The 22,235-nt window shown below is 44.2% G+C and overlaps 2 protein-coding genes across 2 annotated transcripts in view; both read left to right on the top strand.

Annotated features, from left to right (window-relative positions):
* LOC117158455 (uncharacterized) overlaps nucleotides 1-20,118 on the top strand; it is a 28,527-nt gene extending 8,409 nt beyond the window's left edge. Inside the window, exons 2-4 of the mRNA XM_076618699.1 lie at nucleotides 16,065-16,174; nucleotides 18,964-20,072; nucleotides 20,113-20,118. Coding sequence (XP_076474814.1) covers nucleotides 16,065-16,174; nucleotides 18,964-20,072; nucleotides 20,113-20,118 — 1,225 coding nt within the window. The remainder of the gene's footprint in view (nucleotides 1-16,064; nucleotides 16,175-18,963; nucleotides 20,073-20,112) is intronic.
* Nucleotides 20,043-22,033, top strand: LOC117158608 (zinc finger protein ichor). Its single transcript, XM_076618586.1, has one exon. It carries the CDS (start codon nucleotides 20,172-20,174, stop codon nucleotides 21,609-21,611), a length of 1,440 nt encoding a protein of 479 aa, XP_076474701.1. The 5' UTR covers nucleotides 20,043-20,171; the 3' UTR covers nucleotides 21,612-22,033.
* The last annotated feature ends 202 nt before the right edge of the window (nucleotides 22,034-22,235 follow it).

Raw genomic sequence — 22,235 nt, 5'->3', positions numbered from 1 at the left:
ACTACTACTTCGGTTTGAGTGACGTTTACTTGGGGATCTCTATCCTTGCAGTATTCTCATAGCGTGTTCAGTTCAGGCTGCGTGTCTATTACGTCTGGCGAGGTTATTATCGTGCGATCCGTAAACATTAGCGGTTCCGCGATTAAACAGAGTCGATAGAGTTTGATGTAACGTTTGGATCGAGATTTCGATTTCGTGTCCTTAAATATATCTAATAGTCGTTAATAATGTGTAGAAGAAAGTTAAATTTGCATAATATTATCGGTGGACGAAGAGTATAGATTTTAAAGACAATCAGTTTGAAATTTTAATAACTTTCTCTTGTTAATTATCGACGTTGGAAATATCTTTCTTGCGAATACCATTCGCGCGTGAATTTCGCAGAAGCGAAACTGAATCTATTTGTCATAAAGGAATATATAAGAGGAATAGTATTTCAAATTCTCCGACTTGTTTTTCATTGTTGCCTTTTTGGTTTCAAAAGAAAATAAGTAAAGATAAGAACGAGTAATTGTAAAAGATCTTTTGAACGAATATTTTAACAAATTGTAAAACGACAGAGTCGCGGTATTACGAATTTCAACGAATAAAACGATACAAAAATGTTCTTCTTGTCTTTTGTTCGACGTTTTGACGTATTTGACGTATTATCAACTAATAAGTGTCTGTTATCCGTTAGAATATTATAGGTAATTTTTCTTACGCAATATGGAAAGCAATTTTCAGACAGCAACAGTTTTTGCCAATTGCCGATTCTATTTAGAAGAAAGAGTAAACCAATTTCAAGAATATCGGGATCGCTATGCCACATTGAGGGACTGTTTTTGACTTTTAGAAGAGCGATCCGCTGTAACAAGCATATCAAATCTCGCGTGGCAAAATATTTTTGGTTGGGAAGCATGGAGATGGGAAAACTCGGCGGGCAAGCTAGACAAGCAGCCGGGTGGGCAGGCAGGCAGGCAGGCAGGTAATCGACCGACCGACCGTAAGAAATCACGCCTCGCAATATTTAGACTCATACTACTTAACCGTGTAGAAGCGTACTGTCGTCGGAAATGACCGATTATTCACGGCCCTTTTCTTCTCCCTACTTTTCCGCCTACGGAAGAAGATCCTCTTCTTTTCGGAAGAAGATCCTCTTCTTTTCGGAAGAAGATCCTTTCGGGTTCGTTGTACCGACAATAAGGAAGCCTCGGTAAGTTTCGCAGGTAGTCTTTTCCCTTTTGGAAAACTTCCGTGTAGTCCACTGCTTCGTACAAGAATACTCGTTCCTTACTTTTCGAAAATTAGATCAGATTTCGACCTACTAGGATAGTCTACTAGTATAGGAAAGTAAAATTTTTTTTCTGTCTCGAATTATGCTATTTGAATTTTATACAATAAAATTAACAAAGCAGTGAAACGATATAGAAAACAGTATTATACCGTGGTCCACTAGCATATACATATAACTCGTATCAACGTTGTAGATAATTCAGTTTTATTATTATGTATTGAATAAAAAGGATTGTAATTAAATTACAAAGCGTAATAAATATATTAATAACTCTTAGGTAATAAATAATTTAAATACCGTACAATAAAATGTTATTTCTTTCTATTTCTTTCTATTTCTTTCTATTTCTTCCTATTTCTTTCTATTTCTTTCTATTTCTTTCTATTTCTTCCTATTTCTTCCTATTTCTTCCTATTTCTTTCTATTTCTTTCTATTTCTTTCTATTTCTTTCTATTTCTTTCTATTTCTTTCTATTTCTTTCTATTTCTTTCTATTTCTTTCTATTTCTTTCTATTTCTTCCTATTTCTTTCTATTTCTTCCTATTTCTTTCTATTTCTTTCTATTTCTTCCTATTTCTTTCTATTTCTTTCTATTTCTTTCTATTTCTTCCTTCGTAATATTCGTGTAAATGATACGTAAATTATAATATTTCCATCTTTGTTCACATTAGCCGACATTGTGCACACATCGTTATAATTTAATTGCATTATTTGTCATAATGTATATGTACAATGTGTAACACACAGCGTGTATGTGTACGAGTATTTAACTTTCGAGTGGTAGAAATGTGGTAACGCGACAGATAGTTTGATTAAAGTAATTAATAAATGTGTAAACGAAACTAGTGGGAAAGTGTTTCGTTCGTGGAGAGTATATTTCCCCTTCAAAACGAGACGAATGCGACGAAAGAAAAGGAGATTTTCAAATTGAATCACTCTGTTGCCAACGATATACGTAATTGCTTCTTCAACGATTCGTTTCAACCACGTTTATTAATGAAAATCAAATGATCGTTAAAAGGGCGCAAGATACGTAATTGGCAAATCAAGGAAACGCTTTTGACGAGTAATTTGCTTGACCTCAGCGAGTTTTATTAGCTGTACCTCGAGGCGCGTGTGAATCGTTGTCTAATCGCTTCGTCGACTATGCGAGCCGCCTCGGTTTATTTAATCGTCTCCTTGGGAGAACCTTGCTGCGTTGCACGAGCAATGACACGAGGACAACTTGTCTATCCTTCGTTGGTTTTTCTGCCTTATTCTTTGTCTTATGGCTTACGCTTACGTTATTATTAATGCAGAGAAATCCCGGTTTCCCTTGTTATGCGGCGGTAAGCGCAAAATCACTTACTCGTTGCAATTCGATCGAGATCGCTCGAAAGAATATTTAGCCGTAACGTTTATAAATTATTGGGGAAAGAAGTTTTGTTACTTTATCAGGGGGTGTGCGTGGTTTTCAACTGTTCAACATTTCCCTCGAATTTTAATGTAATTTTAATGTTTAGGTTTTAATGTTTAGGTAATGTTTAGGTGTAAGTTTTATGTAATGATACGAGCAAATAATATACGATAACTATTTCTGCACTTTTAGTTAAACACGGGGAGATAACGTGAAAATGACGGTTGTAAATTATCATTGAAGCCACATTGAGAAAACAGAAGGAATCGCGTTAGAACTTTGTAACACGTGGAAGGAAGGATATTTGGGCAATTTTTTCCAAGGACCCGAGGTATAGAACGTAAGTATTTAAAATAGTCGTCACGCGTGTCGTATTTTCGACACGTGACCATTGTAAATTTTCAACAATTCGTAACGAATACTCTCACCGTCTGTGACACACGTGTCTTGTTCGCGTTGCCACGTTCCTGGTCGTGCTTCGTCCTTACGGTCCACGTGTCTTTGGCCGACACCTTGTGCCTAAATGAATTCCAGGATAATACATGCAATTCATCGTGTCATCGGCACGAGCAAGTATCGAACGAATATTTTGGTCATTTCAATTTCGAATGTGACTTTTTCAATAAAACGAGATTATTTAACGGAGCAAGATTAAGGAATTGAAATAATTGTGTTAAATGCGAATATTCTGTTCTATGCTTTCGAACAAAATAAGTGGCTTATATCGATGGAAATAAAGAGATTGGACGATGAAACGAGTAACGATGAAAATTGATTATAAATATTCGACTAATTTGACTAATTATTCGACTAATTATTCTATATTTGTTATTCGATAAAAGAAAGATTAATTATACTATGAATTATACGAACATAGCTTTTCAGTCTTTTCAACTATGTATGTATGAAGGGTATTCGATTCTTTCTGACAAATTGCAGTATAATGTACGTGTATGAATTAGAATTGGGTATTCGATAATAATTAATTGCACGATAACGTAATCTCGAATTAATATCGTAGATTAACAAATATCTCTGCCTTGTTTCACGTTGCCTTATCTGTAAAGCGATGTAAGGTATTAATTAGAAATAATTAGAAATATCTTTATATAACATTTGTCACAAAGTCCAATTATTTGGATATTTACTGTTATTACAACCTTGTTACTCTACGCTGAAAATAGAAAATAGAAAATAGAAAATAGATAGAGAATTTACTTATTATTTAAGTATTATTACTACCCTTGTAGTTGTAGTCCTGAGCTGTAGTCAAAATATTAAAAATATTCGATTATATACATTTATATAGGATTATATGATAGAAAATCGATATAGATATTTCTAGGTTCTAGATATTTCTAGGCAGGGGGATGCCTAAATATTTTGACAGCTTTTGACTTTGGAAGAGCACGCGATATGGTGACATTTACAGTGTTCTCCTTGTAAGCTCGAAAGGTTACGGTTGATTGAGGTTCTGCAAACAACCCTGTGAATTCTGTTCGAACATTTAGGACTTGCCGATTGCCTTGTTTATTGCCAATAAACAAGGTTTTGTGTCGCCGTTTTGCTGACTTTGACGAAGAATCACGAGTGATCCTCGTTTAAGCCTCCGTTTGAAACAATTTTAACGTTCGAGTATATGGTTGGGGAAGAGAGTATCTTGGATGTAATTTCTTTATCCGCTGCATTATACTTGGAACAGATAATAAGAAGAGAGAAATTAAACAGGATTTCGTTTTCCTATTAATACGCACCAATTACGTACACGTTTTGTTCGAAGAATCCAGATAGAAACGACTAGGTCACATTTTCCACACGATCGAAAAATGTCTGTTGTATCTTTACTGGCATCTATACTGGCTGTATATAGATCTGTAGCTGTATCAGCGATATTTCCGAAACTTTCTTTCCATTTCCGGCAAGAATGATGATCGAGGAACGGAACGATGCTCGACGAAGCGAGACAGTTGGTAATTCCCCGCGAGTGACCGAGAAGACTCTCACGGTTCGCATACTTTTAAAATAAACTTGGAAACAATTAGGTCGATCTGGTTAGCGATCTTCGCGGAGGAGGAACGCGGTCGAGTGGTACCACTAGTCGCAGTAACGAAAGTGTAACCGACTGGGGCAAAAGTGGGGCCCGGTTCGTTGGAATCGACGGAAAGGGGCCCCCGACGGTGGGACGCGGCGATCGCTCGTCGTACCGTGTCGCGCGTCCTTGCGTCACAGAAAAACGGAGCCCTCTTCGACCATATGCCTGCCGCGGCCAGCACCACCAAGCTTCGACGCCTAATTAATCGAAAGTTATACAACAATTACCCATTATGATGCAAATCGCCACGAACCTATTACACGTGGCAGCGTGTACGACGTGACAATAACATCGCAGCGACGTGATACATATACCGTATGTACCTTTATTGCCTTTTCTTCCCTTCCATAGGGTGAATAGGAAACCTATTCGTACGATGCAATACGAAATTGGCATACGAATTTGGATTAGCGGTGTTTAGTAATTTCGGCAAGGAAGAAACGCGCGAATATAAGAAATACCAGATAATTAAGGAATTTCTGATGGAAGGAAGATGCGATGTAGGTAAACACTGTCAATGCCGTTGCCAGTGCGAAGACAAATTCTCGACGTTAGGTTTCCACTTTAAAGGAGGAAAAAAGAAGGTTGACCTTAGAACCTTCCGCCACCTGGAATTCCGTCAATGACTAAATCGATAGGTCCGTTTATAGTATTTTGCAAACTACGGTTACAATAACGGCAACCTGCTTTTTTTCCCCTCTTAAAATCTCTGAAAGTTTTGGTTTTTCATCTGTTCGGTATGACCATGACTGTCACGGATTTGTAGGGTAACTGTAAAAGGATTTTCCGTTGAAGGGTTATTTTTTTTTTCTTTTTTTGCGTCGACAAAAATTCATACCTGATCCAATACTACTTACATTTTTGCTTCGTTTGAGAGCGAATGTTCGGTATTATCGAAAGTTGCGAAAAGCGATTTCTCCAACGTGTCTGCTTGTTACATCGCCGATGAATTTGTCACAAGTTTATTAGTTACATGATTTTTTATCTAACATAGATATTTCCAGTAATGGTTCTAGAAGATATTTACAATTTCCCATATAGCCTATTAATTGATACGAAATTATTTATTAAGAATTATTTGATCTCTGATCTTTTAGATGCTTTAGTTATTAATACATGGTATATTAGCCGAACAGAACGCATCTTACCAACGAACACGGGCATGCAATAGCGCTTTGGATGGTTGCAAGAAATGGCCATGACGAGGCATGTGCTGAAAGCGTATGAACATTCCTTTGCTCGTGTTCTTTCAACTTTTCAGAAACTTCACCACGCGTTATTTCCATTGACTACAAGGTTGTCCGTTGGAATTGACTCGCCGGAATCCAAGACCAGCTAAAAATTCAACAAATAATGAATAACAATTTTGCAAATACCCGAATAAAAGAAAACGATTAGTAGTAGTAGTAGTATACACGAGTTCTTGGTGTAGATATCTAATACCTGATGCACATAAACGATATTTTATCCGATATTATATCTGGGAAAGATGTAAACATACATTTTTTTTCGATCGATACAGCACTTTTCTTTTATTAAAGAAATCGTAAGAAACGAATAAGGTTCGGTATAAAATTATTTTTTCGTTTAACCGTGTCCTTCCCACCATTTTTGAGCCAATTTTCTCGAATATTTCTCTAATGAACATCGAATCGTATCTCACGGTTAATGCTTTAACCTTTTAACTAATTAATAACTTTTCCTTCCGATTTTATGGTAAACTCGATTCAATTCCATGTTAAATAACGAGGATATTACGAATTTCGTTTGTTCGTTAAAATGAGAGCAAGACCGAAATCAAATGGAATAAACCTTAAACTTTAACGATTAAACCGTATCATTATCCACGTAAACAGTAAAACGGCAACGAATGATCGCCGCTCGTCTAAATATAGCGCGTTGGAGGCGCAACATAACTCGTGCATAACTCGATTACAGTGCAAGAATTACACCTTTGCCATCTTTCTCGCGAGCTGCAGTCATGCATGCATAATGCGTATCTTTGTTTCTGTTGCACGCCCATGATCGTGGAAAATCCGACAGACGACCAATCATACGAGATAAACAGTTTTGCGATGAACTTTGTGGAGATTCTACAGAGAGAGTCAGCGCGGTTATTTTCCCATGTATCCGAATAACAAGCTCCTATTTAGCCAAGTTTCAGTATCAAGTACACGCTGTGTATCGTTGACTAATATCGTAATCGTCGACTAGTCGATTGGCTGTTAGAAATGCACGAAAAGATCGTTTGGCGTAGCGGGCGTAACTTTGAATTCGGAATTTTGAGGCAGAAAACGAAGAGGAAAACTTGTGGAAAGGAAAAAGGAAGAGAAAATTATTCAAACTCGGGCGTACCGTATACGGTACAGCCATTCGCCGGTGGCAATGGTACGTATAAGTTCGATCGTCGATGTATCTGGTGAAGGTGAAAATTACGAAATTCTCGTCTCTGCCAGTTAAATTCAAAACTCGAGCATAGACGCGCTACAGTAAACACGACTAGCTCGTTGGTGAATTCGCGTGCTCGACGATGGACGCGAATATAAAACAGGTACGCCATCTATATATGTAGTTCTGGTTCACTAATTTACATAGATCGTGACTTTTTCGATATTTACATTGGCTCGATAACGATAATTAACGGCGGGACTACGAAACCCTAATTAGAAGAGGAAGAAGCCTAGAGCTTCTATTCGGTTGGACGGCTATTTCGATTTCGGCGGCATATAAACATTCTGTATTCTATTTATCGTATACGCTGCGACATTGATAACATTTACCACGTAATATATACTTATTCCGCGTTCGATCGCATCGACCGCGAGGTGAATAGCGACGACGTTGGGTCTGCACGAGTTATACGTACATATGTATTTTCGAGCATACAGTTTATTGCGTTTGCTGCGTAATCCTGTTGTAATAGTGCTGTTAGAATTGCGTCTGGTTCTGTTCTTCGGCATTCGCACGTTAGAAAGGAAGAAATAATTACGGTTTATTCCTCGTTTGATATAACGCGTATACTGTGTATATGTTTCACCGTTTGTCGCATCATTGATAACTCGTCGAATAGTTTGTCTTTGGTAAATTCATCGAAAATCGTTCATAACCGAATCTAGATGAATCACGATGAAAATTGCTTCTGGCATGTCATCTTAAATATCCTATTGATTCGAATAACTGTATCGCGTCTTACTCCATGGTGGATAAATGGGATACGGGGACACGCGAAGACGATACTCTTTCGTGAAGCGTTGATAATACTCTGATGCGTGGGTGAAAAGCGATTGAACGTATCGTAGACGTTCGTATGGCGGACATTTCTCGTCAGTGCTTTCGTGATTTCATGATTTTAATTGGAATCGAAGGATATTAATTATGGTGGGATAATTGAACCGGTGTTTGCGTTCAGCAGACGGCCAACGGAGGAACAATGTTGTAAGAATCAACATACAATAACTTATACCAACGACGTTTCACTTCTGTTGTTCCAATAAGTATATATCGGATTTGCACGATGATTAGGCACGAAGAAAATAGACCGTTAAAGTTTTATCGAGACTTGCTGGATAGATTCGATGGAAGCGGTTGAAGAAACGGGATTTAAATGGAGAGATTTGTCTATATATTTAATCGCTTTATTGAAAGAAACTAATTTTTACAAATTACGAGTCACTCCACCGATGGAGGATTCGTAACGAAAACTCGACTTCCTTGCGAGCAAACGATACTTTAGAATCATCGATAATGTGTCCGATAATTGTAATTGTTTTAATCTTTTTCAAACAAAACATTCGTCATATCGCACATTCGTTGCAATTATACGTGTGTGTAATTATATGGTGTAACAACTGTATCCGATTAAATTATGAAATACTGGATCTCGTAACGAGATTGTTGTCCTGTATGGAGCCTAGTTTTTTAACCATTCTAACGATAGTTTTGCATATATTTAATAATATTCGCGTAATATATTTAGTAATAACGCGGGTTTCATACTATTATCTTTAGAACGTTTAAACGAAGATTGTGCGCCTTTTCTAAATTCGTTGCACGAACGTAACAACAATAAGGTAGTTTATTATTAAATAACATGCCTAAAATTGTAATCGAAGCGAATAAAGTCGAATCAAGTGAATCAAGTACTGAATGTCGAAGAAGCATCGACCAAGTATGATTTTCAGTGTAACGTATTTTAAAGAATTAAAAATGTTTTTTTCAATAAAAAGATGACCGACAGTTATACGTGTATTTTAATTTCCACCAGATGTATAGAAAAGGAGCGGAGTCTAATTCGCGTCGTAACTTTGCGGTTAATCTTCTGTTTCTATATAATAATAACGACATCGATAATAAGAAAGTGCACTGACTACGGATATTTGTGCAAATGTGTTTGTCGCGTTTCCATAAACTGATTGCTGGTAAGTATCTAGAAGAAAGAAGAGAAAAAAGAAGAAGGGAAATGCGTAGAGTTGTTTTATTTTTTAGTTATTATCAGGTATAATTTAATTCGAACGTTTTGTATGTTTGTGTACTTATACGTATGTATCAACTAATAACTAAAAGTATCAGAAACAGATGTTTTTAACACATTTTTTTCATTTGCTACCTTCCGTTTTGCATATTATTCTATTAAAAAGACAAAGAGAGAGAGAGAGAGAACGATTCCGTTAAAAAAGAGAAAAGTTGCGCATCTTCGAGCGATTAGGGTCGAAGAGAATCGTACGTTGAGATCTATCGGCGCCCGTATCAAAATACTTACTTGGCCGTAGTCGGTATCGTTGAATCATCGTGGCTGGTCCGAAATCGAGGAAACTCTTTTCGACTAGCGTAGTGGTATTCCGACCAGGCGACGACGTATCGGTGTTACGATACGAACGGCGGCGGAGGGATCGGTGGACAGTGATTTAACACCGGTGGTGTAGGATACACAAAATGGTGTGGCCGAAGGTGGTGGAAGAAGAGCAGCAACGCACAGGAGGAGAATCACGAGGGAGGAGGTAGCAATTCGTTTGTGGTGGGGGGTCCTCGGTCCCACCTCTCCCTCTCGCCGCACGGTACGCAAGGAGGGCCACTGGAAGTAGGGGCCGCTGTCGGTTGGTGCCGTGTAAGACCCCTCGCAGTAAGGGCCCACAGGCCATCCAGTTCGTTTCTTCTTCGCCTACTTTTAGGAATTAGTCGCATCTCGTCCGGCGCCAGACGAGCGAGGCCTCTCTCCTGTTCGTACTGCATCGACAAGGCCTCTCTCTCTCTCTCTCTCCCTTTTTCTCTTTCTCTTTTTCTTCCTCCTTTTCTCTCTCTCTCTCTCTCTCTCTCTCGCTCTCTATCTCTTTCTTCTCCACATCTCCCTCTCCCCCTCCCCCTCCCCCTCTCTCTATCACTCTCTATCACTCTCTGTCTATTGCTCGTTCTGTCACTGTCTCTCTCTCTCCTTCTCTCTCTCTCTCTCTCTCTCGCTCTCTTCCTCTCTCGCGCGCGCTTGTCTCGCGGACGTTATCAACCGGAACGTCAGATAGTTCGGAATTGACGAGACACGAGGAATGAGACGCGGAAGAGTCGTTGGATCAAGGGACGACGTCAACGTCCTCGTGCGTAAATTTTTGTCGCGACAGTGATCGTATCCGAGTTGGATTTTGCCAGAAGAAACGCGAGATAGAGACGTGATCGTCGAGTGATCGTATTTGATACGGTCTCGTCTTATCGATCCCGGAGCCTGTGACATCGACGCGGAGGATATCGAGCAAGATCGAAGGTGATACAGCGACGACAAAAAGTCCGTGTAAAGAGAGAACGATAGGTGGCCGATGAGGAACAGCGGATTGCCGATGAAAGATCGACAGTGTTCGTGGAGGCAAGGGAGGAGACGCTGGTCAAGGTCAAGGATCGTCTCCCGCGGGAATTCCATTTGCTGATCTATGCCGAAACGTGTATTACGGATTTTTCCACAACTTGCCAGAGGGAACGTGTCAGCCTGGAAGGAAACGCCGGATGATCGAGAAGAACACGAGAAAGAGAGGAAAAGGAAGATTCTTTCGTGGATACCGGTTTCTTCTCGGAGAATTCGACGATCGATCGACGATCGTGTATTCGGTGATCTTGTGCCTGGCAGATTTCCCTACGTCGTTCCGTTTCGTTAGAAACACGACAATACGTTTTCGTTTTGTTATTGCTTGTCGGGCCTCGTCTCGCCCTTTGCTCGGTGCTGCGCCGCGTGACAGGTGAAGTCTGTACAAGTGATCTGGATAATTCGTCGTCGAGAGAACCAGACGTACGGGTGAACAGTGTCTCATTCTCTGGATAGATTTACACGAGCAGGTGGTCCCGAGGACATCAACAATTCCACTCTGGATACCACGCTGCTCATATGTAAGTGGATCGTTAAAATACACGTATTTTATCCTCGTTCCATTGTTTCCGTCTGTTTCGAATCTTCATTTTTTGTAGAAGAAACAGTTTTTCTGCAGAACGGTTACTTTCACAGAAAGAATCGCGTGAATTTGATATTTGGGCGTAAAATGGGGGAAAAGGAGGGAAAACGGCGTTACACGTGTTGCACGTGTAGATACCTTTCTTCGAAACGATTAACGACGGTTGTACGATTAACTGACTGGATCACGGCACAAACTGACAAACTGACAAACTGACACAGTTACACAATATGGTTGCTCTGTTTGCACAAATTTCGCGCGTATCGTGCCATTCGTAACAAATGATAAATTCGATCGTGGTTTTTCCGCGACGAATTTGAGGAAGCGGGTCGTGAACGTTTTGCGAACGGCGTTGCATTTTTATGAATCGATTCCTGCACAGAATTTCTTGTACCACATACGTCATTCGAGTTACCACGCTTTCTAACGATAGAACCCGTGTCTCGTATTCACGATCGAAGTTGCGAATTCCGGCCGACTTTTTTTTCCCTGCGCTGCGAAGAAATTCAACGAGTCTCGTTTAACGACCCCGCCGCGTACGAACGATCGCGTAGTAAATGAAATGGTCGCGAGCTGGTTATCCTTGGACTTTCGCAACGTGGTGAACGATATCGTAAGGAAGGTCAGGTCTACTTGTTTGAATGGACTAGAATTGTTCCGGAACAGCAGCAAGTTGTATAGAGAGTGTTACACCGATGCGACCCAGTAAAAAGTCGAAGACACTGGAAATTGAGAAATCGAGCAGTCACGATGCGATGGATCGTCGATTGTATCGCGAGTATACAGTAGGAATCTAAGCTGGTTTGAAAACATGGCAATTGAAAAATTGTGCATCGTGCAAAATGGCCAAGTTGACGCGAATATGTTGATTTAAGTAGCGAGTACTTTTTATTCGCGATAGTATAATTGTATAACGGTTCATCGATTCGGTTGTATTTGTTATTTAAGATATTTGTTATTTAAGAGGGGACGAGTTTGTTTCGATAGCCGATGTAAGCGAATAATGGGAAATATCGTTATCCTTTGGTTGGTTTCGAGAGGTCGCTCGCAACGTGTCAGTGGGACCTGGCACTAAAACCTAACAGTTAGTAACGGGTACTGGTAACCGTGTCATAAAGGAGGATTCTCCGCGGCGTGAAAACATTTCGGTATTTCCGCGGTGGACCGCGGGTAACCCGCTATATTAACCCGGTACATTGAAAATGGGCAAATTTGCAACGAAGCCGCATCCGTTTGCGCAAAGATCGCGAAGAAAGGCGGCTCTTCCTTAAATATCGTTTCCATGTATTTTTTCATCCACATCTGCCGACTATCCGATCTGCGTTCCCACCGTCGTAAAAACGACTTTCTATCTACGGCGAGGGGGAAACGTCTACGGCAATGGCGACTCGTAGACGCAATTTCAGGAATATGAAATTGCAGTTGAATGAATGCCACCGTATATTTAGCCGTATATTTAGTTGGGAAGGGTGTCAAAGTCGTTGGCCGTTGAATAATAACGGGTCGAATGGTAAACGGTTTCTGGGAGAAATTTATTTCGCGAGTATCATCGTTGGCGATCTTACTCGCAGGTGTTGCGATCGCCGCTAGACTTTTCCAGTTTCTCGCTCTTTCGAGGACGACGAATCGTATAGCAGAGCCGCGCGTTCGATCCAGTAGATTCCAGTCTTTGCCAGCGGAGCTAGACTGAAGAAATTTACGCGACAGTTGCAACAACGGAATTACGTTCCTCCGAGCAAAGTCTCGCTGTGAGACTTCGAGCCTCGATCGTCGAGCCTTAATCTCGAGCCTTGGAAGAGCGTCTCTGACTGTGTTTTGGGAACAACGAGCTTGTCCTTGACCGAGACCACGAATTTCGACGACCGGTTCGAGGAACGCGCGCGTCCATTTTCCAAGTGTAGAAGATATCCGAATCGTGGCATAGTAATAATATAATACACGGACAAAAGTGTAGGACAAGTAGGCCTAGGGGGATAAGGAAGCCTAGGAAAGCAGCACCTATACGTCTTGCTGTTGGTGGTTGTTTGACATTTAGAAGCCGACACGGCCATTAGGTATTCGGGTACCGAGAACCAGGAGGACGTCGGATAGGAAGAAGACTATAGAGACGGCGGAGACGGAGGCTGCTCGGTTCGCGGTGAAATTTCTCCGCAGTGACTTGCTTAGTTCTGGCGAGTGGGGGATCGACGTGTTGGCGCGAGGTTGTAGACATCTCGCAAGGCGGTTCGTTGCTCCATGCCGATTCACGATTGGCTCGAGCCAGTGTCAGTGTCAGCACGCCGATTTCTCGCGGTATGCTCGTTTTTCGGGCCGAGATCGACCGAAATTATTTGGAAAATTCGTTGCAGGCAGTCTGATTTGCCAAGTATCGCGACCTTTGATCTTCCCATATGCCGATGCTATATGTAATGGCAATTACGTTAACGCGATGGTGCTCGTCTCGCTTTCTTGCCCCTTTTCTATCGCCGCGATATCGAAGAAACTGTCAAGACGATTAACCCTGTTCGCGTTAATAATTTTCCGCCTACGAAACTGGTATTCCACCTGTCCGATTCACGGTTGCACCGAGCCGCCGCAACCTTCGTCTCTTCGTGGATATAAACGATCGTAACCTATCGTAAGTCGGCTTGGAAACTTTCAATGCTGCGCGCCGAGCCTTCCCAGAAGAGGAATCGAGGACGAAGAAAGAGGAAGCGCGTGAAAGAGCAAGCATCGGGAAACACGTCAGAGGCTGTTTTTTTTAACGAAGGACCAGAAAAACACGAGCGAGTTTGTCGGCGAGAGAGCAGGTCTATTCGGTGTGAGAGAAAAGTGGCGGTCGGAGAGAAAAGAGAGAGAATTACGGAGGCGCAGAAAGGGAATGCCGCGGAGCGACGAGGAAGGTGGAAAGAGGGTGGAGCGAGGAGCGAGGAACGAGGAGCGAGAAGAAATACCGGCGGAGAGAAGGACGAGAGAATAACAGCGTGGTGGGGCATTGAGCCGGTGTTACCGCCGTGGCTGGAGAGTAGGTCAGTGTACCACGTTAACCGGTATTCCAACGAGGTAGGGGGGCTTCCGACTCGTCAGTTCCGCAAGGCTCTATAGATACTCGCAGCTCCGACCACGGTCGCGTCCATGCTCGCCTCGCTCTTCTCAACGGCCAACGTAACTGCTTTGTTCGCTCGGATGTTCGAGTACCGGTACTTTACCGGGCTTATTTCATCGTCCAGGCAACTGTCCCCCGAAGAATCGACCTGGCTTTCTTCCTAGTACAATAGTAAACAGTTTTTCGTCCGACAGAGATCCGACAGAGATCCGACAGAGATCGTGATGGTGGTCGGAATTCCGATCGCTCGTTGTGTCCATTTTGACACGTTTCCCATCAGCCGTCTCCTTTACCTCGAGCTCGTCTTCTTTAACCTTTACCTTAATGGTTACCGCACTTTCTCCGTTGGCAGCACGGTGCCAGGTTGCCTCGCGTACGTTCGTACGCGCCTATCTGCTACCATGCATTTTGATGTCGACGTTCGGCCAAATACCGGAGCAACGTTGAATCGGCCAACGCGGTTCTCCGCAACAGAACATGCTTTCAACCTTGAAATCCTGTTCGATTACATGGTCGACAATTACAAAATTATCCACTTGCCGAGGCTTCGCCAGACTTTTCTCATCGTCGTAGGCACGTGCATGGAATACGTACATGGAAATTGATAACAACTAGATTTTCTGTGAAACTGACTCGCTCGATTATCGATTTCTCGATCGTTGTCGCGTTATTCTCGAATCAACTAAAAAATGCTAAACTAATTATTTCCAGACCAACTATCACGTTTATAAGTATCACGTCGCTTTTTCCTGTTTCGCGTAATTGTACTTGTGTCGTATCCAACTCTAATCTCTGGTACTTAATCTCGCACTTTGTCGTATCGGTGACACGCGTCCGCTTTCGTACAATCAAAAATCGTGTGGTCGGTCACGTACGATTGCAGAATCGATCGTATTTAACGGAATACTAACGAGTCGTTACGAGATCCATGAGTCAAAGATAAGGTATTTGCGCGAAGTATGCGAAGCGCTAGAGGGGCGGGCGTTACGCTTTTGCCGGCGTTCAAGTCTCCAATTTCGATGCGCGTACATCCGAGTTTCCGTACATCTATCAGCACGAACGAAAGCGATTGACGTTGCACAGGGATTTTACGATAGTTAGTAGGTTTTCTCAAACCCACATAGTCGACGCTAATCAGCCAGAGCGCTAACGAACGTTCTAAATATAACCGTGTTTGAATATACCGCTATGATAGATAAAAGATAATACCCTCATTTGTATCTACTTTTGAAACGTATTAACGCGAAAGTCACCGACCAACAGACGCGTTATCCTGCATTCCTGCATTCCTGCATTCCTGCATTCCTCCTGCGTGTCAATCCAATTTACCTGTAACGCGACTTCCGCTCCTAGAAACGTACTCTTCTTTTTTCTTCCTGTATAATTTATCCGCGATCGATATCGAATTTTATCGTAAAGATTTCGCGAAACTGCTAAAAGGTGCTTTTTTCCTTTCTAATCTGTAACGCGCTTATTCCGTTGTCCTTTGGCTTCAGACAGACTGTATGGATTGCTAAAGTGTCCTAAAAAACGGGAAACCACAGAAAGAAAGGAAATTTCCATACTTTTGAATTACTTTAGAATCGTTACTTTTATCGTCAAGACCGATAGTGATCGGCGCGGAATTTCCGTGCGCGTCCAAAAGCGAAAGAACAACGGGGCTTTTACAAGCCGAGCTTGTAACGTCGAGCGAATTGAAAAACGCGCACGATCCCTGGTTCGTGGGTTGCACGCGAAAACGTGGAAGCGAGTTTCACGTTTACTGATTTCTGGTTTTCCGTGTTACGAGAAGCGGCGTGACCAACAGTGTGCAGCAGCAGCAGCAGCAGCAGCAGCAGCACGGTACCACGGGAGACAGGAGACGCGTGCACGAGTACGAGTGTGGCACGTTTCCCGTATGTAGGTCACCGTGGGGAGCTGCGATTCGCACGCGCCATTTTTCGCAACGAAAAGGAAAGCCATGGCTCACGCGCCTAGCAAAATCTGACTGGTTTTGCGTAGGCCTCCTCTCCGTCGAGCGCAACGCGTAACGGTGCTTCGACCTACTTCCGTTCCCCACTATACACGCGCTCGGATATAGTTTAGCCGCGTATAGTAGCGCGAACAAGTGCGCTCCCGTCACGTGACCACGCGCGCGCCTTTCGTCCAACCATCGAGAAATTCGAATTCCGAGCGTAAAAATACATCTAACCTCGGTTATTTTAATCGTGGACAGCCAGGCGATCGATCGTAGAATTGCTGCAACGTGCGTTGAACGCCGATTTACGATTATAGGATTTCCGTTTACAACGTTGTCCATATTATAAAAGGCATAACGTAAAAGAGGCACGATTGTTTTTCATGGGACATGTTGTCAAGTTAACGGCGTCGTTACGTTCGAAAGAAAATCGGCGGGTTGGCTGGCGAAGAGGATAGCGGCGCATCGGCCGGCAAAAGTGGGTCAGCGCGGAAACCGCGGCTCGCACGCGCCATTTTTCACAACGAAAAGGAAAGCCATCTGGACAAAATCTAGCCGATTTGCGTAGGCTCGAATCGTGCAACGGGTTGTAACGGTGCTCCGGCCTACTTCGCTTCGGGCCCCCACTATACGCGAGCGCGAGCGCGGTATAGTTTCGGCGTATAGCGACGGGCACGAGTGGCCGCGGATCAACGTTGCAGCTTCTTCTCGCTTACGCGTGAACGGCCATTTAACTCCGATATGTTTGTATCGGCAACGATTGTTACGAACGGTCCCATTCGTTACGATACAGAGCCGTGGAATTTGTATTTTTAAAGGTAACCTAGAAAATTCGTATCGACGATGCTTCAAACCCGTTCAAACTTTCCTCCATGCGGCTGCATCGTGCCATCGAATAAACTCCGTCGACGATCGTCGAATATCGGACGAACAAGCAAATATCCGAAGCGTGAATATATGAAATATACGAAACGACGGTTATATAAGGAAATATAGGATCGAACGACGGTTTAAAACGCGATATAGGAGTCGAAAAGTTGGATGGGTCGGCGTAAATCGATAAAGCCGAATTGGTCGCGCCGCGCGAATACCCGGTGATCCCATTGATAAGTGGCTCACCGAGACATTGTCGTAGGGCCGAAAAAGTGGGACCGTAGTGCGAGCTGTTTTCTCGTGGTTGATCGACGAACGGGTCGAGCGGCTTGTTCGCCAGTCCACGCCATTGGATAACGGTACCCGGTGAACACGTCACAGCTCCACGAGGGCCCCTGTCCCCTCTGTCGGTCCCCGAAGCGGGCACCTCCAACGCTTGTCTACCGTCGGTTGGCAATCGACAAGGACGGGATCTAACCGACGCGACGACAAGGACGGATACGGCATGCTGGAGGGAGCTTGGCTGGGGCAGAAACGATGGTAGGAGGGATGTCGGACCTCGTGGTGGGCAGTCGGACTATACGTATGCGCCGACCATTTGCATGATTCCCATGACGTGCTTCTACGGCCACGCGGATGTGTCAATCGGAACGGAGAGAGAGGAAGAGAGAGGAAGAGAGAGCGAGAGAGAGAGAGAGAGAGAGAGAGACAGAGAGAGCCGATTCGCGTTTTTCGTGGCAGGATATGGGGATCGCGAACTCCTCCGATAAAATGCAAATAAATCTTCCTTTGTGCAATCATCTCACGACCAGATTTATATGTCATTCACAACCGGATATTAGATTATTCAGACTTTTCTATTTGATTGTAGGATACTTTTAGAAATTAAAGTTAAAAAAGGACAGTTTTGTACCTTCTGTTCTTAGGAGTCGCGTGATTCGCAAACCTACTTTGCATTGTTCCGTTTGTTTGCGTTGGAATTTTCTACCAGCGTCGTCTGCCTTTTCGTGAATGAACGGTTTTTGCGTTCGTTTTTGCGTTCGTTTTTGCGTTTCTCTTCTCTATTTCTCACTCGTGTGGTAGCTAGTTATTCGCAAGACGAAAATGTATTTTTAAACGCGGCAATTTGGTTGGTCGAGTGTACCCAGCCGTGGCTGGCTAGCGTGCCACTAACCTAGTTAACAGGAGCAAGTCTTTCTTCTCGAGAGAAGTGGTATCTGCCTACTTAACTTCGCGATACATGCTGCTATGCTATACTTGTGTATTTACACGCACCAGTATTACCTACGTTTTACCTGTGGATATGCATGCTACATAGGAATAGTATTGTTTGTAGGATATATACGCTCGCGGAAATAAAAGACAAAGTAATTGGTTCACCAAACGATTTCTTCCGTTTACCGTATAATCATTGCATTTTGGATCCTTCTTTCTCGTATTTCTTAAGCCAAGAACAGAACCTGACGTAACGTTAATTTAAAACTTTAATTTCCAAAGTATTCGACGACTGCGCAAACTCGATCGAACTTTCGTTTTTATAGAAATTATTTCGAATATAAGGTAAAATAGAAACGAGCGACGTTTCGCTGCACGGTGAAATTCTTCTTCTTCTTCTTCTTCTTTTTCTGCTTCTTTTCATTATTATTATTATTATTACTATCGATTCATATCTTTATAAAGGCAAGTAGAGGAATAGATTTGTTTTACCTTCAAAATGTTGTAATAGGTGTTAAACGATATTACGCGGATTCTGTGGATTTCTGCACCCTTTCTTTCAAATTTTCCATAAATGCATAAAAATCCGCAGCCTAACTATCACGTATACGATTCCTTTTGAAAACTGAAATCCGTGTTACAGGTCCCCGCGGCGCCGTTGGCGGTTGCAGCACCCCCGGCAGTAGAGTGGATCCCTGGTGGAATCCTGGTTCCCTCTTCCCCTCGACCCCTGGGCCCCCAAGGATCGACGAGGGGGCACCGGATAACGGTAGTGGTGGTTTTCAGTTCTATAGTCCACCGAATCGTAACGCGAATAGTCCGTCGCAACAGTCACAACAACAACAGCAACAACAACAACAGCAGCAGCAGCAGCAGCAGCAGCAGCAGCAGCAGCAACCGGACCACCGACACAAATCACAACATCAGGCGAATCAGTCGAACGCGAACAGTAGCGTCTGTACGAGCTACGGTATCGCCTCGACGTCGTCCTCTTCGTGCTCGTCGTCGGGCCTCGGTCACGTGGATTCGGTAGCGCGAGGTGCCGATGCCGTAGGTTCGCCTGGCAGCGTGTACGGCATCGCCTCGTCGTCACCGGAACCCTCTTCGGCCAGCAATCTGACGTTTTCCGCGCTCTTGACCACCACGTCCTCCACAGAGACGCATAATCGAACATTGAGAGCCGGGGTCCCAACTACGACCACGGGTCAGAGCAACGTGCTACCGTCCACGTCGACGATATCCCACGGTCCGATTAACGCTAGAAACAACGTCGGCAACAGCAGTGTCGCGTCGCCAGATTCCTTAAACGGAATCCTGTCGTCTCTAAACGTTAGGATCAAGACGGAGGAATATCCGAAAGTACGCACGGAGGAACGAAGAACGACAAACGCGACACTTTCATCAGCGTCACCGTCGTTGTCTTCGTCCTCGACGTCCACCTTTAACGCATCCCTGCTCAGTTCCCTATTGTCCACGTCGCGAATCTCGACGGCCTCCTGTAGGAACGACAACGACGAGGACATTCTGTCGAGATCGTGCATCAAGCTCGAGTATCCGTCCACGGATACGCAACGACCGAGTCAAGGCCATCAACAGGAGGAACAAAGCACGGTGCGCGGCATCAAAGTAGAATATCCTCTCGGTCAATCGTCGCAGGACGTTCTGGATACCGGTGAAGAGCAGGAACTCGCTACCACGTCGCCGTACGACATCATCCCAGCCGGGAATCCCAGGTGTCTGACGAAGCAGACCGTTTGCACCGGCAAGAGCCAAACGAGTTCCTTGGTTAAAGACGTGATCGTGCCCGTCTGTCCGGGCGGTGTATCGCCAACCTCGGATATTGTGATCGAGATGAAGTACGAAACTCAGTCAGGTCCACCAACAGCGCCGCCGCATTTAACATCCTCCGGGGTTGAGCCGCCTCACAGCAGTCAAGGGACAGGCATCGTGGTCGGTGGTTCGCCCGCGGAGGTTGTCGGAGTGGACAGTTTACTGCTGTCGCCATGGGGAGCGACTGGTCCGGACTTTCTGGAGCCTCCCGACGTCAAGCAAACGGCAGCTGGTCTGCAGGATGCATGGGACACCCTTCTTCTCGGTTCGTCGGTCGGCGTCGCCTCGGCTCAATCGCTGGCAGAATTGAAACCTCTTCCACCCTTCACCGGCTATACCGGACATTTGAGCATCAACGGTATACCTGGTCATCACTATCACACGATAGCGTCGTCCGCGCAGAGGCCGTCGCTACCATCCTCATCGCCAACGTCTTCATCGAATCAAGAATATTACGAGTCACCGGTCGTATCCTCCAGCACGCCGTGCCCGCAGGGTAGCCAAAAGCAGCAACAACAGCAACAACAACAGCAACAGCATCACCAGCACCAACAGCAACAGCAGCAGCAGCAACAGCAGCAACAGCAGCAGCAACAGCAGCAGCAACAACAACAGCAGCAGCAGCAGCAACAACAACAACAACAGCATCATCATCATCATCATCATCATCATCATCACCAACAGCAACAGCTGCCACAGTCGACGCAACAAGTGGACTACGATATCGAAGATATAGCAGAGATCATTGGTTCGGCGATAGCGGATACGACAGTTCCTGGTGGTGGAAACGGGGCAGGTTCGGAGCACGACCCGGACGCGTCGCGCGATTGGATCGACATTGCCGAGTGGATCGATACCGCGTGCTCGCCGAAAGCTCAAGAAACTACGTCGCCAAGCCCGTATTCGCAGATATACGGAACGGCGACACCTTCGACGCAAGCACAGCAGCACGGCTCGACCTTGCAGAGTTTGCTGACGCATGGGTACGCGCCGCTGATAAACGCCAGGTTGCAATCCGCGAATGCTGGCCTACAAAATGCATCCTGCGGCGAGACTCCGTCGTCGACGAGCCCCTACCCACCTGTCAGTCCACCTGGCAGAGTCTCAACCTCGTGCAGTCCCGATCATTTGCTGCACTCGTCGTTCGCGGCACCTTCTCACCCCAGAAAGAGGTCACGACCTGCTCCAGGTTCGCAGAATCCATCGAAAAAGAGTCCAGGCACGGGTGCGACGGCACTACCGTACGGAACGGAATCTGGCCTGATAGGCGGCAAGGAGAAGCCGGTGCATAGGTGTTCCATCTGCAACAGAGGATTTCTAAACAAGAGCAATATCAAGGTGCACTTGAGAACGCATACGGGCGAGAAGCCGTTTAGGTGTGAAGTATGCGGCAAAGCCTTTAGGCAGAAGGCGCACCTCATTAAACACCAACAGATTCACAAAAGGATCGGCAGGGATTAGATCGATGAAGCGGTTTCTCTCTATTGTGGGGAGAACGTATCGAGCGTACCTAAATTACTGTAAGTACCTATGGCGAAATGGCGTTGATCGAAACGTTAAGACGTCGAAACGTCGACGAATCGATGGTTATCTAACGTGTTTAATACGATTCGTTCGAGGAAAATCAACGAGAAGCTGATGCGTTGTTAAACGGGTTGCTAAACGAGGAATCTGATTGTATCAAGCGTATGTGAGTGAGCAAACTTATGCTGAACCTAACGAAACCGTGCCGAACGATAATTTTCGGTCTCGAGAAAAGATAGGCGGCAGTGCGTAATTCCCAGGTGCAATATCGAGCAGGATCGAGAATCTCGTAGATGGGTATGAAGCCTTCGATCGGGACTCGACCAACGATTCTTCTGCGGGGGTGAATTCAGAGGAAGTGAGATGATCTCTTGTGCTGTGTTACATTGACGACGTTAAATTGTGCGTGCATGCCACTGTCGCGAGGTGTGTATATATACGTGTCGATAACAGAGCACACGTACGCGGGTACGTGCGTATACATACGTAGAAAGAAGCGAACATTAAAGAAAAAGGAAAATCTCGAGCAAAACATATTGAGCAGAGAGAGTGTATATATAT

The sequence above is a fragment of the Bombus vancouverensis genome, chromosome 5, assembly GCF_051014615.1.
Source record: "Bombus vancouverensis nearcticus chromosome 5, iyBomVanc1_principal, whole genome shotgun sequence".
Classification (NCBI taxonomy): Eukaryota; Metazoa; Arthropoda; class Insecta; order Hymenoptera; family Apidae; genus Bombus; species Bombus vancouverensis.
Note: the sequence above shows the minus strand (reverse complement) of the source record. Positions and strands in the feature narration are given on the sequence as shown.